At 40.0% G+C, this 26,537-nt stretch overlaps 1 protein-coding gene across 3 annotated transcripts; it reads left to right on the forward strand.

Annotated features, from left to right (window-relative positions):
* Positions 1–251: 251 nt before the first annotated feature.
* SUDS3 (SDS3 homolog, SIN3A corepressor complex component) lies at positions 252–25,870 on the forward strand. Of its 3 annotated transcripts, XM_050906791.1 has the most exons (13): positions 1,992–2,157; positions 4,016–4,085; positions 5,100–5,155; positions 5,554–5,625; positions 7,950–7,969; positions 8,541–8,697; positions 11,999–12,094; positions 14,075–14,136; positions 15,024–15,045; positions 15,789–15,894; positions 20,056–20,140; positions 23,545–23,645; positions 24,072–25,870. In XM_050906791.1, the coding sequence occupies exons 1-12, from the start codon at positions 1,992–1,994 to the stop codon at positions 23,641–23,643; spliced, it is 1,011 nt and encodes a 336-aa protein (XP_050762748.1). In that variant the 3' UTR covers positions 23,644–23,645; positions 24,072–25,870. The 3 variants fall into 3 exon arrangements, with proteins under 3 accessions (XP_050762749.1, XP_050762748.1, XP_050762747.1); XM_050906792.1 differs by lacking the exons at positions 1,992–2,157; positions 24,072–25,870 and adding an exon at positions 252–813 and having other exon boundaries at positions 23,545–23,662; XM_050906790.1 differs by lacking the exon at positions 24,072–25,870 and having other exon boundaries at positions 23,545–23,662.
* The last annotated feature ends 667 nt before the right edge of the window (positions 25,871–26,537 follow it).

The following is a 26,537-nucleotide window of genomic DNA, read 5'->3' on the forward strand; positions in this document are numbered from 1 at the left end:
AATTTTGCATCAGCAGCTGTATGCAGTTTCTTACTTGTTGGCTGCATACAGCTCCTTCTGTTCAAAGGGTTCTTGTGTGCCCTCACGTTAGTAAATGCACCTGCCCTTTGTGTGATGTGTGAGAGACGGGCTGCTCGTAGAGGGTAAATCGGCTTCAGACAAACAGAAAGTGCTGAGGCGGTGTTACGCAGGATAAATTAACCTTGGAAGGGCAGCCTTGGTTCCGACACACTTGCAACTAGTTTGCTATCCACAGCAGGATGAATCAGGCTTGCAGGGGAGCTGGTGGGCTAAATATGTGGACAGATGGAAGAGATGCAGACAGGAAATGGGGAAGAAAGAGGGAAAATAGTGTTTATAAAGCTCTAAGGGGGCTCTGGTTAGTTCAGAGAAAGGGCTTTAGCCAGTCCCATCTCTATTTTTAACTCTATGACTGTATGACATTGGGAAAGTTATTTGAACAATTCAAGCCAGGTGCAAGTCTGCAGGGAGAGGACAAACCCAGCGCCGGCACCCAGTCAGGTCATGCGATGTGGCAGCCGCCACCACACCCTTTCCTGTTCGCCCTGTGCCCGCGGGCAGCCCTGCCAGCCACCGCAGCCCTGAGCAAGGAGAAAGGCAAAGGGATTGCTTTCCAGGATGCTGATAACCCTGGCACCTGGCATCGCGTGGCGACGGAGAGGTAGCAAGCAGCTCTGGCGTCGTATCTCCCGTGCGCCAAGTCAAATGCCCTCAAATGGGACGCTGAGCTCTGGGAACTACTCTCGATAGTGTTGACTTTTAGCTGTGTCTCAGCCTCATCTCCTGTAAAAGGTAATATTTACTTATGTAAAAAGGTATCGGGCATACTTTGCATGGGTGTTCCGAGTTAAAAATTGTCAGTCAGGGCAAACATCTTTGGGGTGAACTACAGGAAAGCAAAGCGCATACGCTGCATTATTACAATTCTTTTCAGAATGAGGAGTGTGACCTGATGCTCCTCTCGGCTGCTGAACGCCCGGTTCAGCGAGTCTGAAAAAGCGCTGCCGTGTTTTTGAGTTCAATCCTCCTTTAGATAAAACCTATTCTATTTCCTTTCCCTTGTTGAGATGTTTATAGTATCTCAGTGAGTCAATAAGTTGTGCATTTGAGGAATGCACCTCACAACTGTTAAGGTAAGCGTTTAGTATGGCTCTGCTGGAGGCAACGAGACTAATTAGTTCTTCCCAGGTGACTTAGAGTTGCAGAAAAGGGCTAAATGAGATACTTAGCCTGAAATATCAATGGGAGGCATTTTCATATGGAGTGGGACCCTGTCATTCCTGCATGTGACTCTCACTGCAGGATCTGTATCTTGGTCCTTAATGTTGTAGCAGTGTCTGGTCAGGAGAATAACCCGTACCCGGCGGATGTGAGGCATTCGCAATGGATCTGGACGCTTGTTCTATGAAAGCTGCTGTTTACTGGCATGGAGCAGCTACATCACCTGGGTGAACGTGAGATCACAGAACCGTGGTATGGAGGAACAAGGAAGTAATTTCTGTATTAAAAAAAAAAAAATTGGAAAGAGTAGCCTAAGTGTCATGACAGGTCCATTCCCACCAGCGTGAGGTCCTGCTCCTCCCCTGGTGTGCAGCAGCACCGCTGTGCGCCTATGACCTGCGATAAAGGCGTTTCATGGCAGACAGGGTCATCCTGGTGGGAAAAAGGGAGAATACGGGTCTCTGGAGGCCCAGGCAAAGCCCTTGAAGAGTAAAGCCTGGCAGAGAAAGCCCGCAGCGAGCGCGGTTTAAGCCTTGGCCTAAGTTGCAGGTGGAGCCGGGACTCGAACCCGGGTCGCACCGCCAGTCTCCGCTCCCCAGGACCCCCTTTAGGTGCCCGTCGCGTTCGCCGGGCGGCGGCGCTCAGGCAGTGGGGCGGCCGCCCGGAAGCGGAAGTGGCGGCGCGGGCCCTGGCGCCGTTGCCGAGCGCCGGGTGGAGGCGCGGGCCCGCGGCGGCTGCGTCCCGTCGCTATGAGCGCGGCCGGGTTGGTGTCTGCCACGCCGCCGGCCCCCGCTCCGCCTGGGGCGCCCGCCACCGCCATGCCCCCCGGCCCCGAGTACTACGAGGAGGAGGAGCTGGAGAGCGCCGAGGAGGAGGACGGCGAGCGGAGCGCTCGGGCCCGCGACTCCGATGAGGGTTGGTAGCCTGGCGGGCTGGGCCGGAGCGGGGCCGGGGAGGCTTTGGTGCCTTGGGAGGGTGCAGGAGAGTGGGGACTGGGGCAGGGCGGAGAAGCGGGGGCGCCTGGGGCTCATGGGGGGCGGTGGGGAGGCTCTCACCGGGGTGGCGGGTTGAAGAAGGGGACTGCTCCGGACAGGGGCACTGAGGAGGTGGAGGAGAGTGTTTGGGGAAGAAAGGCTTGGGTCGGGTTTGGCGGAGAAGTGGTCTGGAGCCGCAAGAAAACGCGAAGAAAACAAGGGCCTGTTAGAATGCTGGGGTTCCCTGTGGAAGAGTAGAAAAGCAAAGCCAATGGAGAGGTGGAATAAGTGGTTTCTCAGGTGAAGAAGAGGCGGTGAGAGAGGGGAGAGCACTGAGGAGGTGGGACTGAGTGTATGGGACAACAGAGTAAAAGTAGCAGAGAAATCCGGTGTATGAAGCTTGGTTATATTTCTGCGGTGTGAAGGGGGAAGGAGGCAGTTAAGGTAGAAGAAAGTGTGGAATGAAGTATGCGAGTGCAAGAGGATGTTCGAGGAAAGAGGGGTTTTGTAGAAGAACTAGGAAAGTAGTGGAGAAGAGGAAATGGAAGTAAAACCTAGAGTATCCTGGGGTGTAGGATGCATAAAATAACAAATAAGGGAGATGAAGAATGACCCTTTGACAATGCCTGTTGCTCTGTCAGCCAGAGTCCTCCACCACGTCTGGTGCGTTCATGAATGAGGTGCCAGAGCCAAACCTGTAGATCCTTACAAAGGATGACAGCATACTGGTCCGTGGGGGGCTCTCCATGGCTGCACACAAGCAAACGGAGTATGGAAGTCCTTTATGGTGACCTAGACATCTAACTATTTTTCTTGCAGTTGAAACTTTTTGTTTTATCTTTGGTGTGTTGAATATTAGCTTAATAAATGTAAGCTTAAACCATTTGTTCATAGTTTAAGAAAAATCCGAGAAAGGTTTGGTTTAAGGGACTGGTGCCCCCTGTCCATATGTAGGGAATGCAGCTGTAGTTTAGGCGTTACAGCTGTACCCTGCCTACCACAACTCCAGCCTGGGGACACTGACCTCTCCTTGGGGAGGAAAGGTAATTAATTCTTGGCTACCCATGTCTTACAAATAGAAGCCTGAAAAGGCATAGCAGAAAACTAGCAGTCCCATACAGGTTTAATTTGTTTATAGTTTGTATTATCTATTCATAAAATTGGGGCTATCTTTATGGTAGTGCTGGTCCTTGTTATGTATAAATGTTGAAGTACTTCTGTGTGACTTGGAGCTGAGAAGTCAAGTTCAGATCACAGCATGTAACTTTGTTATCTTTAGCGAGACCTTTGTGGTCAACCCTAACAGCATCTAGTCATAGTATTTTTGTTCAGGTCAAGATGCAGAATCAGTTACAGCTGTTTCAGTCAGTCTTCCATATATATTATGTCATGGGCGAAACTGTAGGAAGAAGTCTGTGAAACGTTTTTCAGAGTCTTTAGGCTGGTTCTGTCTCATCTTTGTATGAGTGAGCGTTAATGTAGAACCCGTTGTCTTAAACTGGGAAGAAATTACCAGACTATCTTAAGTTGAAGTTGTTTAGACTTGATGTAAGCTTCATTGCAAAACTACCAGAGGATTTACATAGGTTAACTTGCAGTTGCAGGAAAGAGATGAGATGATTAATTTCACTTCTGAATTCATCTCTCCAGAGGCCTATCTGGTTGTGTATTTGAGGTTAAATTGCCTGAGGTTTGGGGATATTTTTGTTCATTTGTTTCTTTGTTTTTAAATAATTTACTACTTTGGGTTTTCTTAAATACTTCTTTAGTTTTAACAAGTCATTCTTTACCTCATTTAGACACTGAGGATGCCAGTGAAACTGACCTGGCAAAGCATGAGGAAGAGGACTTTGTAGAAATGAAAGAACAGTAAGTAACCCATTCGAATCAAAAGTAAGGTAATGTTCTGTTTATTTGGGTTTGGTTGTTTTGTTTTTTTTTTTGCATAAAACTTTGCAATGTTTTGGGCCAGGATTGGGGTTTTTAATTGCCTAGCCCAATGTAATAGCTAATGAGTCCATATACTTGTATTTCTTCTGTCCTCAGTTACTTTCTCTGTTCTATATGTATTCAAGAAACTAAGTGATGCTACTGTTTTGGACAAAGAAATAGGTGTGAGTTTCTGGGAGCAGCTGAGTTTTGCTGCAAATGAATCCTGCTGCAGACAGATCCTTTAAATAAAATAAAGGATCTACTTTATAAAGCCAAGCAAAAAGCAAGGTGCCTATTAAAATCCCTTAAACAATAGAATGCTAGTCCTGTCCAAGAAGACAGGCTTTTTGGAGACTTGAAAGTTTCCCTTGATGTTTAGGTGTATTTACAGTATTTTGTGTTCTTGCTTACTGGCAGAGACATGTTTTTATACAGATCAGGAAGACTTGGCCTGTGTTAAACCACAGATATGCAGTAAAGGAAACGCAGGTTTGCAACAGCACCAGGAATAGACTTTGGGTGTTTTTTATAATGTCAAGATCTATGTGAGGAAATGCCTTCTGTTTTATAAGTAGGGAACTAATACACAAATATTAAGACTTGACAAAGTGGCAGAATGATTCTGTTGTAAAGTTTCTGGTGTCTGTAGATCTAAATGTCATTTTAGATTTCAACATTTAAAAAAAAAAAAACAAACCTTTTTTTACCCTGAACTGTTCCTAAAATAATTGGTTTGGGTGCATTGTAAAACCAGTGGGGTGGCAGGGTTTTTAGACAGAATGATAACCTTTCATTTGAATAATATTCTTTTAGTTGTCGTTTGTTTGTTTCCTGAAGTTCTTCTGAAAAGTTTTTAATTCTGTGCAAACATGTTGTAACCTAAACAGATGGTGAAATAAACTACGTATGCTTGTTTTTCAAAGTAAAGTTGCATGCTCTCTATCTTTGCAGGATGTATCAGGACAAACTGGCATCTCTTAAGAGGCAATTACAACAATTGCAGGAAGGTAAGCTTTGAAGAGGGTAGCTTTTTTCTCCTAAACAATTTTCAGGACTTTTCAAAGGTCATAGAGGGATGAGGGTTTTGAAAGATGTAAGCAGCATCCGTCACTGAATGTTGGCTCTCAGTCATGCTGCTGAGTGAAAAATGTCAGCCACTTTCCATCCTTTTTCCCTCTAAATGCTTGTAGTTAAGCCTCTGTGTACTAAAGCATTTCTTAAAAAGGAGTAGTCTGCTTTTCTGAAAAAACAGGGAATGTGCTTATCAAAATAAGCAAACTAGAACTGTAGTTTTCTGATTTCAGATACTAGTATTTGTGTTTCAAGTGGTGTATGGCTCCTTGAGAAAATTTAATACTTGGGAAAAAAAAAATTCCGGTGAGAATCCACAATTTGTTTCAACTAGGTACTCTTCAGGAATATCAGAAAAGAATGAAAAAGTTGGACCAGCAGTACAAAGAAAGGATACGAAATGCAGGTAAGCTGAATTTCTTTCTAAGATGCTGCATACAACTTAAATTTATGGTTTTTATAACACTTGAAGAAAAATAATGGTAATTCTGTCCTTTAAAGAAAAGGAACTTGCTGGAGCAAAGGGTTCTTCTGCTTCCAAGGGTATAGCGTAGGTTTTTTTGAGAGTGCGTGAAGCATGACAGGATCTATCTTGATTATTTTTTTTTTCCCATCAACATCGTTTGCTGACTGTTTACTAAACACCAATAAACAGTTTTAGTCTTCATTTGTGTGAAACAGTGCAAGTAAAAAAATTATTTCTTTTTTCTCTGGCACAGTGCCTAACCTACAGTCTCCCCCTTTGGCTTGTTCTTTTGTGCAACTTGTCTGAGACCTTCAGGTGCACTGTTTCTTTCAGTTTGCAGGAATGGAAAGTTAGGACTACAGGCTTTCCCGAAGATCTGTTTTGTGCCCTGGAACAATGAATGCAGAGGGTTTCCTGCTGAAACTGTTGTTCTGTATAGCTGTGACATTGATTGGGCTGCCTGTACTTTGTGTTCTGCTCTGTTTCAGGAGTGAAGGCCTAAGTTAATTTTTAAAGTGCCTAGCTCTCAGCCCTTCCGGGTAGCCTTTATTGTGTTACTGCAGAGAAATGGCTTGGAAATCATATCCATTTGCTTGCCCTCCCTCTTTCTTGTTTGTTCTCTTTCCAGTAGATTCTTATCTTGGATACTGAAGCAGGGCCTTTTATAGAAGCTGTTATGTGGAAATAGGAAATTTAGCTGTTCTTCCTTTAGAAAAGCTGGATGAATCCTGTAATGCCTGGGCCATTACTCTGGGAAATACGACAGAGAGGCAGTGGCAATTGTATGATGGCTAACGTACTCCAACCTTTGAATAGTATAAATTGTGTCTTTCTAAAAGTGCTTGGGATGGTAAAGGATTTGCTTGAGGAATTTAAGTGAGTTGAACTACTTTTTGTTAACAGGAATCTGTCTTCTGAGATTAATTTCATGTGCACTAAAGCTGCATTCTAGTAATATTGGGTTGTTTTGATAAAACTAAGACTAACTACAAACTTATATTTCTGGCTGGCAAAGACCAGTGCTGCAGCAACATATTTCTTCCACAGGAGGGCAGATGGTGATAACTTTCAATTTTATGATAAAAAAATCCCATTGCGTAGTACTACAGGAAGAATGGTCTTTTATGTTTATCCTTCCCAGGTTGAGGTTTTGGTTTGGGTTTTTTTTGAGAATCCACAGATATTAAAGCAACAGTTTAGATTTACCTGTATTTGATTACCTCCATAATATTGCTTCCATGCTCAATTGGTAGAGCACTTTGCAAACAGAAGGTTTGATCTTTATTGGGCCATTATAATCTTTGGTATCTATTTTGTTGGTTTTTAGAATTATTTAAAAAAAAAAAAGGCACGGTAGTACAGTGTTGCTACTACAGTCTTCTCCGAAACTTATTTGAAGCCTGTGATCTTTACAGAAGTTTTTACAATTTTGGGTATTGCCAAAGCTTACTACACTGGTGAAATATGGTGACTTGAGGACTGATCAGGTGCCTTAGTTTGCTTTTCTTGCCACTATCTTGAGTAAAAACTTTGTTTTGGGCCTTATGTCCTCCAGGAAACACAAGAAGGGTCCCATCCTGCTTAATTTCAAGTTGTTAGGAATTGCACAAACATCAGTAGCAGGGCTATTTCACACCCAGAAATCCATTCACCTCATCCATAGGTCTGACTTGAAATAATCGTTGCCGTGTGTTAGAACTTAACCTTCAGTGATAGATAACAATTTCCTTGCTTGTTTTCTCAGGCATAACCAGCCTGAAATCAGACGCATGTGAGCTGAGTAGATGAATCTTCTAACGGCTGCAGAATTATTTCTGAACCAGTCGTTGCTGAAGTTCATGAAGTTGGCTTAAACTGTGAATTTTTGCCAGCCATACATTCAGCTACATGTTTCAAGCTTCTGTCTGGGAAGTTTGTATCTAGTATTAATTGATTGTAATTAAACTGGAAGAAAGATGGACTACATGCTTAGCACTGCTGGGAATAGTAGCTAAACTGAATAGTATGGAATACAGGTGTGTAAGCTTTGCAAATTTGCTTGACAATCTGTAAAAAACTTCAATTAACAATGTATTTTTGTGGAATTTTTTCATAGTTACTTTATTTTCAGTGTAAAACTGCGAAGTGAGCATAGAGGTTGGATGAGTACGTACACTATTTGGTTCACTGCCTCTCTTGGCTGCAATAGTCAATGACTTAAAATGTTAGGGAAGTAATTTTGTGCATCTTTGAAGATAATAAATTAAGTCTTTCTTGTCTTTCAGAACTGTTCCTCCAGCTGGAAGTAAGTACTCTTAATTTATCAAAATATATATTAACTAGATGGAAGAGGTATAAACCTCCTGTTTTATCAACTAGCACTTGTGCTTGTTTTCCCAGAAGGCTTAAAGAAATTTTCTTCCTCTAGCTAGCATTGTTACACTTGATGTAGTACAGCCTACTGTTGGTATTACTTCAAGTAACTTCTGGACTTTGTCATTAAAATAGAATTAGAAGAAATATTTGCTCTTGGGCTGTTGTATGCTGGCTGTGCATTTGGCTTGTTTAAACAGGTTGTTTAAGGTGATAAATGATAGTGCTGTTTATAAATCTGAAGAGCTCTCTGCTAGAGACTTGTTATGTTATGCAACATTAAAATGTTTTTTTAAAATAATTAATTCTTTTGTCAATATAGTACTGCTTAGTCATTTTTAGATTGTTTTCTGTTGATCATGAATATTGATAATCTTTAGAACTGGCTACAGTTTTGAACTGAAAAGCTAATCAATACAGCAGCTGAAAGAAGCTGTTGTGATATCGTTAACTTGAGTCATTGGTTCCTTAGTTAACCTTTTTGTTCTTTTGGTTTGCGTTAGACAGATCAGGTGGAAAAAAATTACGTCAAGGAAAAGAAGGCAGCAGCAAAGGAGTTTGAAGATAAGAAAATTGAGCTTAAGGAAAATTTGATTGCAGAGTTGGAAGAGAAAAAGAAGATGATTGAGAATGAAAAGCTAACCATGGAATTAACAGGAGGTAAAAACAAGATAGGCATCTGTCATTTGTCTTATCCACTCTGCTACTGCTTAGAAAAAAAGATATAAAGGTAGCAATGCTGGTTTATACAGACAGGTAGTGTGAAGAAAGCTTTCCAAATGTCAAGAGATGTAGAACACAAATTGGCGATCTTTTAATGGAGAAAGCAGTTCATAATAAAATTCAGTGACCTGAATTACTAACAGGTGAATCAAAGTAGTGCCAGTGAAGCAGCAGAGTGGATAGGCTTTCTTATATGCAGGGAAAGGGGCTTCTTTAGTTCCTGTGATCTGGCAATAAAACTATTGAGATATGCCACAATATTGACCTAACTGGCGGTGCCAGGGTGTAAACTGTGTCCTTTTTTTCTCCAGTAATACGTGATGTAGAAGTTGAAGAAAGGCAGACAATAAAGGTTGAAATATGCTACTTATAGCCAGAAAAATAGATTTGTGAGCGACATTTGTGTCCAGACTCTGGAAAATGGACATTAAATGGACAGATTTCTTTCATGAGACCAGTTGGTACCCTTGGTGCCTTGGCAATGCTCTTTGCAGTAATTGACACAGTGGAGCTAAGTAGGGGGGTAATTAGCATCCTTCACAAATTCTGTTGCTGTGATACTGAACCAAAAGTCTGATTTGATTCTCTTTTTAAGAGCAACTCCATCACTTTATGGACAGATAATACTGGCTATGTTGCTGATGCCTGTCCATGAGTTAGACCTTTTATATCTTTCTTGCATAGTATCTACAGAAGTTATGTAAGCTAGTAATTTTATTAGTGTTCAGAAGCGAGAATTAAAACCTGTTGAGACATTCAAGAGTGCTCTTGGCTTTGTACAAACTGTTAGGGCTAATCTGGTCTGGAAAACAGCTTGAGCTACGCTGTTTCCCTGATCTCTTTTTTTTTTTTTTTTTTTTTTTTTTGATTATGAAGTCTAGTCTGATCTTACAAACTGTCCCTTAGCCTTAACTTTCCTATTGTTATCCTGTGCCTGTTCCCTACTAAGTTGGGATACAGTACCAATCTTGTAAGCAGGTTTTCATTAGTGGATCAGGATCCGACTAGATCTTACCTTTGGAAGTCTGCATACCAATGTTCTAGGAGTCTGAAGGAATCCAATTTCTCTATCAGTGGGACAGCTGTTAACATCAGGATTTGGATTTGCAGAGTTAAAGGGAGACTGAGGAGGGGTGAAAAGAAATATTTAGTAGGCTGATTTGGGGACCAGATTAATCCTCTTCAGGGAAATACGTCCCCCCATTGTTGTGTGTCCTGAGGAGATGAGCTGTTTTGTCAAATACAACTCTAGGAAAAGGCGTGTAAGTAACTGTGGAGAAGAGATCCGTTTTCTGTGTGTTAGCCCTCCCTTAACTCCTTCCTTCCAGACTAGCAGAAGTGCAATATGATTTCTTTAGAAGTGATGGATTTTGTTATGAACACGTGCTGGAGGCTAAGAAATAAGAATACTGAAACTAATGTGGACTCGAGGGTTTTTAAAACCTATGGAAGTTCAGCGTATACAAGGATGCAAGTTAGCACCCTGATGAATAGGCTCGTCTGTGAGTGTTGGGAGCATTGCAGTTTCATTAGGTTGCAATAGTTGCCTCCTGTTCTGGAGCATTGTATAGTGTGATTCGTAACTATTAAGCTTCATGCAAGACTCTCTTTCAGGTTAAATCTGTTTCGTGCTTTAGCAGCTCTTCCAAACTTCCTTTATAAAGTTTTCATGAATCTCTCGAGAATCTTTAAAGTTCTTCAAATGTTTAAGAGTAAATGTAAGACTCAGACTCTTTTTTTTCCGAAAACTTGTTTGGTGCTGACTTGTCACAATTTTAAGATACAAGATGCTAAGATAAAGAGAGAAGAAAATTGATCTCTCTGCCTTATTCACATTTTAAGCAATATAGATAACAGCTCTGTGACAACTGATTTGAAACTAATTTTTAAAAAGGAGAAAAAGCCTTCTCGTCTTGGCTGCATATCACCTTGAGTAAGTGCTTCAAAACCCTCTTCCGAGGCTCTTGTAAATCGGTCTTAACAAATGGGAAGAATGGCTTACATTCAACACCGCAAGTTACGTTTTTAGTGTCTGCAGGGCAATTAATGTTTGGTGGTTTTCAAATTCAGCTTTGAATCCTAGAGATAAGGTTTCCTTTGGCATACACTCGGTGGGTGGCACTTCATATTATTTTAGAGCTTTTATCATAATATTTGTTCCCTTGATGTGTAGCATGGTCATCCTTGTTCACCCTTGAGATAAGGAGAAAAGTAATTTGGTGTGTTTTGAACATGCATAGCTGCTCAAGGTTTTAGCATCTAGAGGGAGCCAAAGAGGCTTCATAGACTTAAGTGCTACCTAGGATGTGATTCAGGTGTACTTAAAGATGAGCGAATCCTTCTCAGCACAAAGAAGGAGAGGTGAGATGATGTGTTTAGCATTTAAAATGTGGTCTCTTGGTTGCCAATTCAAGATATCTTCATAAATTAAGGAATGATTTGTGAGAGTTTGAGTAAAGTAGTTCAGTTAAGACTACCTGTAGACATTTGGACCGTGTCTGTAATTTCAGATAATTACTTGGTGATGAGACTTGTGTTTCAATTTTAAACAGATTTTTTTTTTCCCCTGTGCATATGCTACATTTTATTTCCTGTCAACTGCTGCTCTGCATGTTATTAATTAGGTTCATTTTCTTAATCATAATTTGAAACATTTTTAGATAATCTGAATTTAAATACTGTTTGTGTTTAAAATTACTCCAGCAGACTTGTATGTCTTGAATGCAGTAATTATCTGTATTCCTTTGACAAAGCTATTTTTCCAGCTTGAAGACAAGAAAAAGAAAGCAATTGATTTGTAGCTGATGTTTTACATGCTATCAACTATCCAAGTTTTGTTAGCCAGGAACTCCATGAACTTTGCCTTTTAAATGATCTGTTCAAAAGCAGATAGCATTAGCATTAAAGAATTTGACCTGAATCCTTGTAGCATCATTGTGCTTGTTGTCTGTACCTGAATCAGCTGTAAAATGCCCTCAAACCAACTGTGCCACTTCTAGCCAACGAAAGCTGTAACGATGGCATTGCAACGCTGTTACTGAACAGTGACCTAGTATGAGAGAGAACTTGTATTCACTGTCAGCAGTTCCAGCTTGGATGCTGGAAGCTATCACAAAAAAAATCCAATTTTCTGTATGAAAGAGGAAAGATTATCTTCCTTGTGACTTGTGTAGAAAGCTGATGCTTCTTACTCCTTTCCCTCTGGTCTTATCAGCTCTCCAACTTCATTACTCTACAGATTCAATGGAAGTGAAGCCTATTATGACAAGGAAACTGAGGCGACGACCAAATGATCCAGTTCCTATCCCAGACAAGAGGAGGAAACCTGCCCCTGATATCCTTTTACAGAGTCATTGGAGGGCTATGGTGTTTGAAGCCAGCATGCTACCTGCATCTATGTTGTTTTGTACAGGAAGGAAAATGAAATGAGGTGCTAGGATCAGATTTTAATCTAGCAAATACTGAAGCACAATTTGTCATGTATACTGTGTGATAAACTAATATAACACAACCGGTCTTTGGAGATCCCTCGATATCCTAACTTAAACTTCACAGTGTCATGAGAACTTTTTTGATTTTTTTTTTTTTTTTGCCTTCAGTGAGAATAGTTTGACTTCTTCAGGCAATTTTTTTCACAAAGGAAAAACTTTAAAAGAACATTATATATAAATGCTGAGGTAATTGATTCCATAGATAGTAAATGGCTTTTTACGTGAGCCAAAGCTTTTCTCATTTCAAGATGTGACAAAACATTTGTCAGAAAGATCATATTTGTCATATCAAACTAGTTTTTCCATTTCTGATAAAGGCTTCAGATCTCTAATCCAGAGAGATGCATAGCAAAAGCAAGGAGTGCTACATTTTTTCTTTGAATAAAAAAAGATGAAAATCCATCTTGTTTTTATATATCACGAGAGAGAGAAAAACGTGTATATGTAATCCTTGTCTTCTGCCTTGTTGCATGTTTCTTATAATTAAAACGTTCCTTGGCTTCTGGAAATATGTTTTTAGCTCCTCTGTGATGATAGGCACTTTTTCTATTTGTATATTAAATTCACCTGGAAAGGAAGGCAATGATATTTGCTTTGCAGAGGCTTATTATTAGATTCCAAACTTGCATGGCTTAAATCAGATTAAAAAAACTTATCTTATGACTTCTGGGTGATTCACATTTTCTGAAGGCAGTATCAAACCGTGAACTTCTAGAGTTCATGCGGGATGGTCACAAGCATCTCCAGTTTTAATTAACCTCTCTCTGGTTGGAGATTCTGTTCACTCTTTCAGGGGAAAAAAAAAAAATCTATTTATTAGTGCCCCTATCTCATCCAAAATAAATGAGTTTCATAGTGAACATGACCTACTAATTGAGCATGATATGACAGCCACAGTATGAAACTCTATCTGCCCTTCCTCACTGAGGAGAGGATTAAAGTCCTTCAGAACGAAAATCCTTAAAATGCAGCCTAGCAATTTTTAACTTTGGTTTAATACTTTGAATACTTTTGACTTAACAGCTGTTTTGAAGAAACACTGTAGCTTAAAGCTGGAGAGAGAGTCCGCTGCTTTGTCTGGGTATTGTTTTCCTTCTGTGTACTTAAGTTTTTCTTGTATGGAAGTGACAGAGGAGCAGTAAAAAAGGGAAGTAGGAAGGTGCGATTGTGAAACTACACAAAATGGCCGCAGAGCTCTAATAAGGCTATAATACGCTAACTTCTGTGTTCTGAGATTTTGGTTTTGTTTTCAGGTGAATGGTAGGCTCTTATTTGTCCTCATCCACACAAGGATGTGTTTTGTGCCTCTGGCTTTATTTTCTGGTTCTTTTTTGAGGGTTTTTTTTGGTAGCACTTTCCCCCCTTCTCTCTATCTCTATTCCTGCTCACTGAGTTGCAAAATGATGAGTTTCTTTACCTAGATTTGAGTGGGATTTGGCTTCATTGTACAAAATCTGAAGCGAGGCTGTTGTGTTTCAGCTCCCAGATTGTTTTTCATCTTGCATTTCTGTAGAGAACACTGAAAACGCTAGTGCTTGATGCCTCTATGAAGTAAATGTCAATGCACTAAAGGTTTTTCATTGATGATTATGTCTGAATAAGTTAAAATGATTTTGCACTCTATTTGCTGCTAAATATGAGGCTCCGTGGAGATGGACTTGTATTAATTCATATGACAAAAAAAGCTCAAGTATGACACTTATTAAAATCTTATGCAACTTTACAGAAACCTTTTGGCTTACGTTTAGTCAAGTGAAATGTCATTGACCTTTAATTTTTAGCCTTGCTTGTCAAGAGCTTATGGGAACCTTAATTCTGGATACCTCAGCTAAATTATTTGTTGACTGATGAGCAAATAATGGAGGACCTGAGAACGCTGAATAAGGTAGGGATTATTGCTTGATTTCTTTGTTTTAAAGAGAAAGCTAATACTTTCCCCTGAAGAGAACAGAGCTCTCTGTTCTATGTTCCTTTTTGAGATGTGGGACTATTTCATCCCAGTAGGCTTTCTGAAGTAATGCAATAAAAGATTTAGCAAGATGGTATCTCCTCCCTTTTAATAGGTTTAATGAACCTAATTAAAATGACTGTCATATAAAAATGTTACCTTTTGTCTGAACCAAGTGATGAGCTATCTTAAGGAGTTTCTTCCTCCGCATGGCTGAACAGATGTTAACATGTTTTTCTGTGAGATCACAGGCTGCCTTTGTTTTAGGCCTTAGTGTGGGATGGGTTTTTTAGGGGTTTTGGTTTTGGTTTTTTTTTTTTCTCCCCACTGTGACAATACTTGAGCAAACTGGATAGGGTGCAGTGTGTATGTTTATAGTTTTTCTAGATTTGATTAACCTATTGCTTTCTTGCTAGACGCTTTAAGGCTTATCTAATTTCTTGTAATAGAGGCTGCTCATTAAAGCATTTGAGAATGGTAGTGGAGCATGGTTTTTGTGCCAGCTGTTGAGGTGTGTCTAATGATTTATCTCCTGTATTTCGTGTACCCTGAGAAATGTTGGATCATGTTCAAAAATAGTGCGTTAGATGGGTTTGGTTTTGACTTGTTTTAGTGGATTATCTGAATGCTCTGAAGCTCAGTTTGTAAACCTTTTGTTTCGCTGTTTATAGCATGCTGTTCTGGTTAGGTGTTATGCCACTTAACAGTACATTTAAAAAAAGAAGCATTTAGACTGTGGAAAGTAAGACTATCTGAAATTATTACTGCAGACTTCTGTGGCTCGTGTCAGATCTCTAACGCTTCTTTGCTCTCTTTCCATGTAGCTTAAATCACCCAAGAGACCAGGTGAGTTAACAGTTGCATTGGAACTTGTTCACAGTCATGCTGTTTTGAACAGAGAATTATATTGTAGACTGTTTGACTGTATAATTGCTGACTGCATAATTTGACTGTATAATTGTTTTGACTGTGTAATTGCTGTTCTTTGGGTAGCTACTGTGGCGAATGGGTGCTGTGTGAAGTCTCTTCATCTGTTCTGAAGTTTGTCAGGGATGGGAAGGGAGGCATATGCATTTTTGGTGGATGAAACATTTGGGCATGGGACAATCTGTGTAAAGAGGTATTTTCCATTATATTCAGATGCATCTGGGCAGCTTGCCTGCTTGTCAGGTAGATAGAGGGGTTGAGAACTTACTGTTTTATGCCTTTAGCTCTCTAGATGGTCTGTACGCTTTATTTCAAGACAGAGTGGTACTAACTTGCCTAAGTACTTCTGACACTATTTAACTACTTTACTATAGATTAGAATGAAAACAAAATCAAGGACATGCTGAATATCACCTACCTATCAACATTTTTTCAGATAAATGTTACATTTCAGTCAATATTATCATTTGTATATTGAAGGCAGAGGTTGAATTATTCATCCCAATAGAGAATATTTTTCTGATGGAAATTTGAGTTAGTAGCTTTCTGTGCTTATTATTTCTGCTTAATATGACCTTATTAATTGCAGTTCTGCAGTCAGGTGTACTACTGTGTGGAGGACACATGCTGGTCTTTAAACACAGTCTCTCTCCTGTTCTCAGCCTCTCCCTCCTCGCCCGAACACCTCCCAGCTACACCAGCAGAGTCTCCAGCGCAGCGGTTTGAAGCCCGGATAGAAGACGGAAAACTCTACTATGATAAGAGATGGTAAGTCCTGGTAAATTTCTGTTTTAATCAGTCTGAGTGTTGTGTAGTGAAGAGACAAAGATTGCAGAGAGAAATTGCTTTGATAAAAGAATTTGAGGACAAAACATTTTTGGGCAGAGGTTAGCCACTTCCTCCAAGGGCTAATCATTGCGACTTTGGTAAATCAGAAGTGATAATGGAGTGTTTAGACCTCATAGACTTTCAGGAGTAACTACTGGCTCGGATAAAAGCAGACTTAAATCTTTTCCATGGAGTCAGTGGTGCACACTGTGATGCTTGGGAAACGTTTTTGTCAAACCTAATGTTAAGTAAGAGAGCCACCAGCAGACGCAGCGTGATGTAGGTGTGAAGCTGGTCAGCTAGGATACAGGTACTCTGTGATTGCAGGTACAGCGGTGTCGGCAGTATTCACAGTCCTGGTGTTCAGTTTTGTAGAACACCAGCCCGTCGTTCCACAAGGTGGCGGAAGAAATGTTGTGCACCAGATGAGCAGCATGAAAAATGTTTCTAATAAATCCAAATAACCTTTAAAGATCAAACCCACATGGGAGAAGCAACTTCAGAATTGCTGATTGGATTTAGCTCTGTTAAGTTTTATGGGCATATAACTGTGCAAGCCTCACAAAATGCAAGGAAAATATTAAATTCTGCAGAGAAATCTTAGTGGGTCTTAAACTTAATCCATGAGACATGCAAAACTGGATAATCAAGGGGGCAATCTAGCACTCCGTGAGCAGAAAGCAATTTGCAAGTCGTATGCTTATTTGTAGCCTACTTTAGTGTTCTGGTGGCTCAAAATAACAAGTGACGAGGTTGTAATTTTATCACGGAAAATGATAGGTGTGAATCTTGTTTTCTACACAACAGCCATCTTGTACAGTTGGTCAGTTTTTCCTTCTGCTAGTCTTCTGACAGTGAAGTTTCATCGAGGGTTCAGTGTGTACAGCTCTGATAAAAGCTGCTGCCTGGAGCTTAAACTTCCGTGAAGCAGACATGAACTGAACAGGCTACTTATTTCACAAATTCATGAAGTTCTTTTTTTGCTTTCGTAATTTTTTTTTGTGTAAAGTAACTATCCTCTGGGATATATTTGGATGAATAAACTGTTCTTCAGAATTTTTAAGCATGTGAAGTACTGAAAAGTGTTGCATAAGTTCAAAAAAAAAAAAAAAAGGGAAAGCTGGAATCTGGGGTAATCTGTCAGTAAAGCTCCCAAGCTCCCACCAAATTTAAACCTGGGAGAGCTTCAGTGAGCCCAGATGAGTCTCTCAAAAGCACCAGCTCTCTCTGAAGGGTATCTAGTTGGGACATAAAACACTAACAGATATTTTCATCTTCCTGAATTCGATTGTCATGGGGATCTCACTGTCAGGAATTCCAGCTGTTGCCTTTTCTTGTTGTTATGCTGTTTTAAGATAAGTATTTTACATTTTCTGGCTGTAATTAATCCTGCTTAGATTTTTTTGATTGATAGTAATAGTACTTGTGTGAAGTAGCTGGTATTTTAAAATAATGAAGTAACTCTTGATAGTGGGAGGGTAATTTTTTCTAAGGTGTATTAAGGCTGTAGCTGCTGGCATGCACCAGAAATAATAAAAGTGACAGCTCAGGAGTGACGACTTTCTCTGTTTCCTGACAGCAGCCATGAAGGACCATTATCTCAAAATAGTGAATGTTTAAGGCTAGTAATGGACTCCCTAAGGTCTTGCAGAGACATTTCAAACATGTCCCCAAAGTGGAGACTTTGTATAGGGAGTTTCAGATGGATGTGGAATTAGACTTCAGTTTTTTATCCCCAGTCAATTTGCTCCATGCCCCCCCCGCCCCGTCAGATCCTAAAATACAGTTCACTGTAAAACAACCATCTTTTTGCTTTTAGCTTTGTCTGCATACAAGAATGCAGAGTGATTTCTTTCAATCTTCTGATGGAGATGCAGTTGAAAATCTTGGCCTTTCAGCAAAATATTTTGTAGCAGAAAGTGGAATTATTGCTGCTTGCCTCGCTTGTCAGTATTGTGGTGTATTTTACCTACTGCAAAAGCAAGAGTTGTTTGGCACTTTCCTTCTCTTGAAAGCCAACTTAAATTCCATTGCATTTTTCATCTGAAGTATTTTCCTTAGTTCTACCCCTCTGTTCCCCTGTGGGTATATAAACTCGGCAAAAGGCTGAGACATGAACGTGTAACTGAGATGTAGCAGGCTACTGTGCCTTCAGCTGACCTGTCTCTCTGTGCATGGAGCATGAGGCAGCTGAGACAACTCTTCAATGAAAAAGTGCTGAACTAACTTGTTACCTTGCCTTTTCTGTGCACGGTTAACATAGGTTTACTGATGGACAGTAACTTGTGATGTGAAATCCAGGAGCTGAAGCCAGCTTCATGTGTGTCATTAGCTTTGGAATTCACTGATCAAAAATTCGAAGAAACAGCTTTGAGGGGAAAAATTATTTCATTATCTGTGCCTGCACAGATATCACTTGAGAGTTGTCATTTGCAGTGGTATCTTCTGCACACGGAAGCTTGTGCACTGATTGTATCAAGATCATCAATTCTCCTTGCTTAAGCAGTCACAGCATGGCGTGCTAGGACACTGCTGGACTGAGATTTTTATGTCTTATCTTAGTAAGGTCTGGTTTGTAGTAGCTTATACTGTTCCCTTCTGTCAATTAATGATCATCTGGGCTCAGTAAGCTGAGATTTCTGGCTCAGATCATTGCTGCTATTGCATTGCCCTGGAACCCACTGGCATCCTTTCTGTTAAAATGAGGGAGAAAGGATAATGGTTGGGCACAAGTGTCTAAAGGTTGCAGGATTTGGGGGTTTTTTATTACCTCGCCTAGCCCATTGGTAATTAGGATGTTTGGAAGGCTGAAAGCTGACACTGTCATTCTTGTTACTGGCAAGCAGTGGGAAAATTCTGGGTACATGAGCCAGTAGGAGGAGACTGTGGAATAAACTATTGGAAGACTTCCATATTTACGGTATGGTTATTGCTACAAATAACTGTAAAGATTATGCAAATGTATGCATTTTGACAAATGGCTGTCAGCCAATCAGACTGCAGGGAGTTGCATACTGAATAGTTACTGAGGGAATCTCTGTGCAGTGATTCTGCAACTTAGATTGCCCAGTTAAATATCAAGCACATCATGATTAGGGTAAAGGTGGAAATATAGTTATGCTTTTATAACTATAAAGCATTTTGGTGCTTTCTTGATTAAGATGATTTACTTACAAATAATCTGTTTCAGTATAATTAGTTCTGCCTATGGAACTCTCCTAAGCAGAATAAACACAAACTGGGGAGTTTTGTCTGGCACACTTTGCAGCACTTACCAGAAACGTGGTCTGCAAAGAAGGCAAGACTGTGAAATCAAGCAATTCAGAGTTAGGAATTTTGAAGTTTTTACTTTGTTTTGTACAAAATGCACTAAGAAAAATAAATAGCATGACTAAAATATGATCTAAAAGGGGGGAAAAATGGATATGCTTAGACACGGCCTCCTTATGGCAGATAAATACAGCTTCTTACCGAGTCAGTTACCCATCACTTACCATTTTGCGTATTTTCACAAAATAAGACAGTATTAGAAATTTGAGGCCTGCAGACACAGACTGCACTGACTGAGTACAATTCACATGGTGGTGGTGCACTAGTAATTTTGTATTGGGGAATGTGAATAACTTTTGAGTATCGGTGATTTGCTCTGTTGTATTGTATCAGGCATAATATGGAGTTGCCTTCTAAAATCTGTCCTGTGTCTGAAATGTGAAAGGCTAGTGTGATTGACTCTTGAAACATGGGCTTATTGTCCATCTGTGTTCTTATATCTTGTGGCTTGGTGCTCTTCCCCCCCTCCCCTTCAGATGTGAAATCTGTTTTCAGTAATCTGCATACAGAATTGAATGTGAATTGAGAGCTTCATGCATTTCAAAGTATCATTTAAATGTAAAGTGTGTGTGTGTAGAATCAGACCACCCGCTATGTTGTGAAGATGGGGGAAGTCGCATGGAAAGAAGGACAGACTTCATATTTACTCTGTCCAAATGCTTGTAGAAACCTAGCTTTATCAATCTTATTACTGTTTCTTTTCTCAGTCTTTGGACAGCTAATGGTTTCATGTGTTTCCTTTTTTTTTTTTTTTCTTTTTTATTTTTGCAGGTACCACAAGAGCCAGGCTATTTACCTGGAGTCTAAAGAGAACACCAAGATCAGCTGTGTGATCAGTTCTGTGGGCGCCAACGAGGTAGTGGGCTGCTTTGTTTTTCATGGGGGTGGGGAAAGCCGTGGGTCAGCGTAGGCAGGTAGATGGCTGTCTAGTAAGGACTAAGAGAAAATCAATGTTACTTTCAGAAAAGATGTAGTAGTCTGGTGTCTAAAGAAGCTGAATCCAAGATAAAACTGAGTTGAGAGATCTCTTCTTGAGATGGGAAGAGACTTGCTCTGTTTCTAAAGAATGATCCTACATTTTGCAAGTAGTAGTTTGGCAGGCAGGAAAAATGGGGAGAACTGACATGTTGCATCTCATTGGCACTGCATTCATAAGTTCCGTTTCCATTATTTCAAGAACATACATACTGTTGTTATTAGTGCAAAGTTTAAAAAAAAAAAAAAAAAATCCCACTGGGAATCCAGAAGAGGATGAGGAAAAATTTTGTCGCCAAATTTAGTTGTTATAAGGGGAGAAAATTCTTCCTGCTAACCTGAGTATGTGTGTTGTGAAGTAAGCTGGCAGCATTCATCACCTACTTGGGAGATAGGGCAGGTGAGTCATTTGTCTGAGACAGTTTCCTTGTGGCTAATGATTAAGGCTTAGAGAAGCAGGTGAAGAGAAGTGCGTTCCTAAGATTGATGTGAATCTTGGTGCAAAATAAGCTTAGTGCTTGAGCAGTGCAACAGTTGGGCAAAGGGAGCAGTTTATTCTTTGCTTGCAGATTCCAGACACTTCAAAGAAAGAAGTGATAGACTTGAATGCACTTCTCTTCAATCAGCCAATAAAGTAACTTTAATTTGTTTTGACAGCTAAGGGAAAATATTTTATTTTCAACGAAATGAGTTGCATATGGGATATGCTTTGTATCACAACTGTTCCCCTTGCAATAACAGTTGTTATGCTCAATGGTTGGTTATTTAGATAAAGTAGTAGTAGCATGCTAACGGATGTGTTAAAAATATAGTACTGCTAATTTGATTAAAGTTATCACTGTTAACTTACAACATTAAAACTCAATCTTTTGAGAGCGTCTTACCTGAAACCTGAGGGAAATGCAATCTGTTAATTATTATTGCATGAATTCCACTTTAAAGTGAGACAATAGGATTAGTTTTGGTTTTGTGGGGGTTTTTTGAGAGAGGCTGGGGAGGAGGCATGGCACTTGTTTGCCCTGTGATGGTTCATTGCAACAATATAAAGCCAAGGGAGGTAAATACTTAACAGAATACTGAAATGAGAAGGTGTTCGCTTAGGAGTACAATGTGCACATCTCAGATTACATCACACATTCAAAAGTATGGTTGCCAAACTATGATCTTACTGGTTCCTGCTTGAATTTAGAACCTAGAAGGCATACCTAGATTTGAGGTCTCTAACTGTAGACTGGAGTTAAAAGTTGATAGCATTTCTAAAGGAAGTCAAGTTATTCAAAGGAACTTTACTGAAAATATTTGCACAGAGTGTCTCCCCACCAGCATTTCCATTACTGCTCAAAGGGAAAAGGCTTAACTAAGAAACGTCAGAGATGATATGGCATACAGTTGCCGCCTTGTGGCTGGGGAAAGGAAGCAGTTAGCAGAGAATCAGAGTCATCTTTGTTCATGTGAAGGTCTAAATCAGTTTTCTGAAACTGGATTTGAATTTTGTAATTGGCTGTGGGCCTCTCTGACACAGAGTCTGAGCTATGACGATCCCCTTTAAAAAACAAACAAACCAAAAATATCTTCCCAGGCCCAAATTCTTTAAAACTTGGTGATGTGTTTAGATCTAAACAGAATATATTTCTATTACTTTTGATGTGATTTCCTTGGAAACTGTGAATCAGATACTGCATTGGTGGAAATCATTGGCCAAGCACGTGGAACCAATTCAATCTTTTGCCTTTTGACAACAATAAACTCCTCAGTACATGCAGGAAAGTTTTTTATTCACATGAGTTTATTCAGCAATCTCAGTTTGTTAGAGGTTGAAAAAAGGAGGAAGCTTATTTTCCTTTTACAGTCTAGGAATAAAAGAAATTCAGAGATGGATTTGGTTGTTTCTATTCACCATCTCCTTCAGTTCTTTAGAATTAATAGATGTTATCTTCTGATTGCAAAATACATTGTATGTCTAAAACATCAGTTTTAAGTTCAGAGTATGTCTTGATGCTTTTATTTTTCTGAACACTGTGGCACATTTTAGTGTTAGGTAATTTCGCTGTTGTGGTCACTTAAAACTGAATTTTAATTTTCCTCCAAATGGAACTTAACGAAGTGGTTAACTTTAGCAAAACTAATATACCATTCCATCATATTGTGATAGAATGTAAAACTGTACATGTTTGTTGTTCTGTGCAGTTGCTCAGAGTTTGTAGATTTTCGCATTCTTTTGGTTAGTAAAACATACCAGATTCTTGGAAGTGTTGCAGTAGAGAGATGATTATCAATGAATGTGGATGTTAATTTCTCTGGGGAAATAACTGAAGTACAAATGCAGGCAAATGTTAAATTTATTTTATATTGAGGGCTTCTGTTAAAGTCAATTTATAATTAAAATAATAGTTAAATCAGTCTACTGTGCCAGGCCTGTAGCTAATATGATATCTAAAAAAATAAATTTTTGATAAATCGCATGCCAACGCTAACTTTATAATCCTTTGCAGTAGGAAATATTGGACTTTTGTCCTAAAATACTGTAGTATTAAGAGCTGGATAGCTCTTATTTCCATGCATTTATTTCAATATGTTTAAATGCATTAGAATGATAAAATGCAGAGGAGATTTGCTCAGATTTGATTTTTAAAGTACAGGTATTTGGATCTAAATTTCTTGAAAGTGATTTCAGACACTCTCTGAGTGACTGCCTCCATGGCAGCAATTTGTCCTTTGAAACATACTGTATGTCTGCAAGTTATGTGAATTCTTCCATGCAGGTGTTTAAAAAAGAGGCCCTTTTATCTTCAGATACAATTTATTTAATACATTGTAAGAAATGCTTCGCTGAACAAAATCAGAATAAGCTTTTCATTTGACTAATAGTTACTTGTCTGGGCAAATCCCAGGACAGATAATTTTATGATCTGTGGATCTAGAGAGACTTATTCTTGATTAGGTAAAGCTTAATGCCAGAGTTCTGTTGCGAACTGTAGCAGAAGGAAACTTGCTTTCCTGATGGTGCTTGGAAAGAGTAATTTTTCTTGATGACTGTTTTGAGCAGGAAGTTAAGGTGGTAAAGTTAGAAACCTTATTTCGTTTTCTACTCAGGTTGCAAATGTCTAACGTGGGGAGGGAGAAGGGATTAAGTTAAATCATCTGTGCACCCTGAGTAACAGAGATGTTCAGATCTGACAATAAGAATACCTGGACTTATTTGTCTGTGTATTGCTTACTGTGGGTTTTCCCTTTTTCTCCCCAATATATCTCCCTGCCCCTTTCTTGTTTTTTTCTTTCATGCAGATCTGGGTGAGGAAAACCAGTGACAGCACAAAGATGAGAATCTATCTGGGACAGCTGCAGCGAGGTGTTTTTGTGATTCGTCGACGATCAGCTGCATGACTGTATGCTCTTCCTTGGTCTTTTTTTTTTTTTTCTTTTTTTTTTTAACTGATAGACAAACCGCCGACGGGGAATGGCAGTCTGTTCACTCATCTTAGCAGCAGAGAACACTGTCATGACCTCTTAAGAGACAGTTTGTGGCTGGCCACATAATCCCCAGTAGTCCTTAAATCTTTAGTGATACCCAAGCACTGCCCTGGACTATTTCTGGATTTTGCATCAAGCTTCTGTATGCTTTCTTTATATTTTGGGTGACTATTTAAGAAGACTTTGCATCATACTTTTTTCATCGTGGTTTCATGGTGCATAGATGGGACTCGTATGTTGAAAACAGCATCACATTTATGTTTTGAATCAGACCAATGGAAGAAGCTTTGCTTGTCAAGACCTGAGGTTATTAATTCTTTTTGGTTTTGTTTTCCTGCAAGGCTCGGGACGTTGGACAAAAGGAGATTAATCTTGCCAGCTTTCAGCTGCAGCTGAGAGATGCGTCTGTAATACCTGGTATACGACATCAGCTTTATTGGATGAACTGTTTAAAGACTTGAGCACTGAGGCTTTTTTTAGGAAAGTGTGAACAGCTTAGAAACTGCTGAAAATCCAGTTGATTTTAATGTAGTTAAGCAGTTACATGTGGTTAATCAGAAGCTTCTGTTTCTCTTCACATTAAAAAACCCTCCAATGAACAAGCAAAGAGTATGTATATTTGCTGAAGTAGTTTCCCAAAATAGGTGGATGAGTACAAAGCAGAGGATTAATTGACTGGACTTCGCAGATAGTGAGACTATATGAACTATATCTATGAGTATAACCACTCACACATGTAGAGAGACGAAAGGCAAATTTCACTTTCTGTACTGACGCTTAGAGTAGCAGGTCATGCTGGAATCCTGCTGACAGAAGGTACTGGATCTGTTGTGTCTTCCAAAGAAGCCTGGTACAGAGTAGAAAGAAGCATTGGCATGCTTTTGGTGTATAGCTGAAACCATCATTCCCTAAAATGTCATGCAAAGGTTTCCCTTTGAAGGGTATTTTAATTACTGGAGATAACACTGGGTTTCTACACTTGCCCTCCAATAGCACAAGTGAAAATGCTCAAGTGATGATATTAATATAGTCCCTTCCAAGATGTTTAAAGATCTGACTCTGGCATTCCTTCATTATTCCCAGTCTCTTGCTGATGGCTGAAACCACCAATACCATGTGTGACTGCGATGGCATGAACTACACAGTGCACTGGCAATGCTGTCAGATCTTTGCCTTGTGTGCAAAAGAACTTTGTGCTCCTTTTGATTACTGGACAAAAAGTTGTAATTTCTGCCTTTATCAATATCTGTCACTTTGAGGCATCTTTTGTTTTTGCTTTTGAACTGCCTTCTTGTTCAGCATCAGTCTAGCCTTTCTTTCGTATCTGGATAAATGGAGTATTTTAAATGACTGTTTCCATTTCTTTTACTTACTGCAGTTTGGTGGCAGTCACATCCCAATAACTGATGTGTGTATGTGGATCTGGAGTGGAGTGTTATGGCTGAGTTTCTGATGTGTTGCCTTTGTGGCTGGAACACCTTATCTATTTTTGCTGTGTTTAGAGTTTCAACTGGATCTGGAGCTTTGGCGAGGAAAGGAGAGGGTGTCTGTTTCCCACCCCTTGAAAATGTGCTATCTTTGCTGCAGCGTTAGTCAGGTGGAAAGCAGCAGGCTGTATTTTGTCAAGTTAACAGCATACTTAATATAACTTAGCATTCTCTGCATGTGTGACAGGTTTTTAATAAGGTGATGATGTACCAAACAGGATTTGTCACTGAGCCTTAAAATGAGCATCATAGTTCTTACAATAAAAAGTGCTAAGTAAATAGTAGGATTTATTTCCTACCTATATCGTTTTTATCAATATATGTGTTTGTGGAAATAGCTGGAAACTTTGGTTCAGTTTTGGGGAGATATCTTGCGAACCTGCTAACAGCAGGTGATCTCTCTGCTGCTGTGATGTTATCTGTTTTGGGGTAACTTTTAAAGGTATTGGTAGAAGGGTGGAAGTGCAGCAGCTCTCTTGGAGCCAGGCATGGTATAGGTCCACATTGTGTAAGCTTAATTACATAGCTTTGACACCACATCTTAATCTAAATCAACAACATCTGCTCAGCATCCCTGTTCCTTGGCAGAAGGGGGGAAAGAATAGCTGCTCTCGCAGCCAAAAGCCTGTCTTTCCATCAGCTGTGGTCTTATATTGCGGGGGCTCGGGAGAGTGGTGGGGGGTGTGATGGGATGGGACACACATTTCTAGTTCACACCCTAATCAGAATTTGAAGAGTCTTATGGAAGCGGATACCTGTGGGACTGTTGCACCGTTTCCCTCTTCTGTAACACCCCTGCGGACACTCCACCGTGCTAAGAAAGTTACTGTTATCATAAGGAGTCATCTTGTGTTGTTGCAGATAATCAAGGAGTGTAGCCTTGGACTGCAAGTTGTAGTGGTGAAAAACTAAAAGAATGAGGACAGTGAGCAGTCAGAGTGGGAAGGAAGACATTTAAGTGTACTGTTGTGTTGACTGGGGAGATGGGTTACGTAAACTGATACTGATTTAGGGCAGTGCTTCGGCATGGAAGTTGTCAAAACTTGATCTCAAACTCTTCCTCTACTCTTTCATGCCGATCTTGGATCTCCAGGAAGGATGTACGAGGTTTGTACAACTTCCTTCTGTCAGAGTTCCTTGCCCGCTGCCGGTTTCCCCAGTGCCCCTGGATCAACCTTTGCACTATAATTCCTGCTTTTGACAGTCCTGAGTGCGGGCTTGTAGCCCTGTTTGCTCAAATTTAACTACTACGCTGAAGGTATTTTGTTTTAAGGCTACTTCATCCTTAGTTTCTTATTTTAATGAAGTGAAAGTCTTTCT

The sequence above is a fragment of the Gymnogyps californianus genome, chromosome 16, assembly GCF_018139145.2.
Source record: "Gymnogyps californianus isolate 813 chromosome 16, ASM1813914v2, whole genome shotgun sequence".
NCBI lineage: Eukaryota > Metazoa > Chordata > Aves > Accipitriformes > Cathartidae > Gymnogyps > Gymnogyps californianus.

Bases quoted from the DNA above. Each gene is read 5' to 3' on its own strand.
- SUDS3 (XM_050906791.1), top strand. From the start codon at position 1,992: ATGAGCGCGGCCGGGTTGGTGTCTGCCACGCCGCCGGCCCCCGCTCCG. The intron at 5,626-7,949 runs GTAAGCTGAATT...CTTGTCTTTCAG, and splicing joins AGAAAGGATACGAAATGCAG to AACTGTTCCTCCAGCTGGAA. The intron at 7,970-8,540 runs GTAAGTACTCTT...GGTTTGCGTTAG, and splicing joins AACTGTTCCTCCAGCTGGAA to ACAGATCAGGTGGAAAAAAA.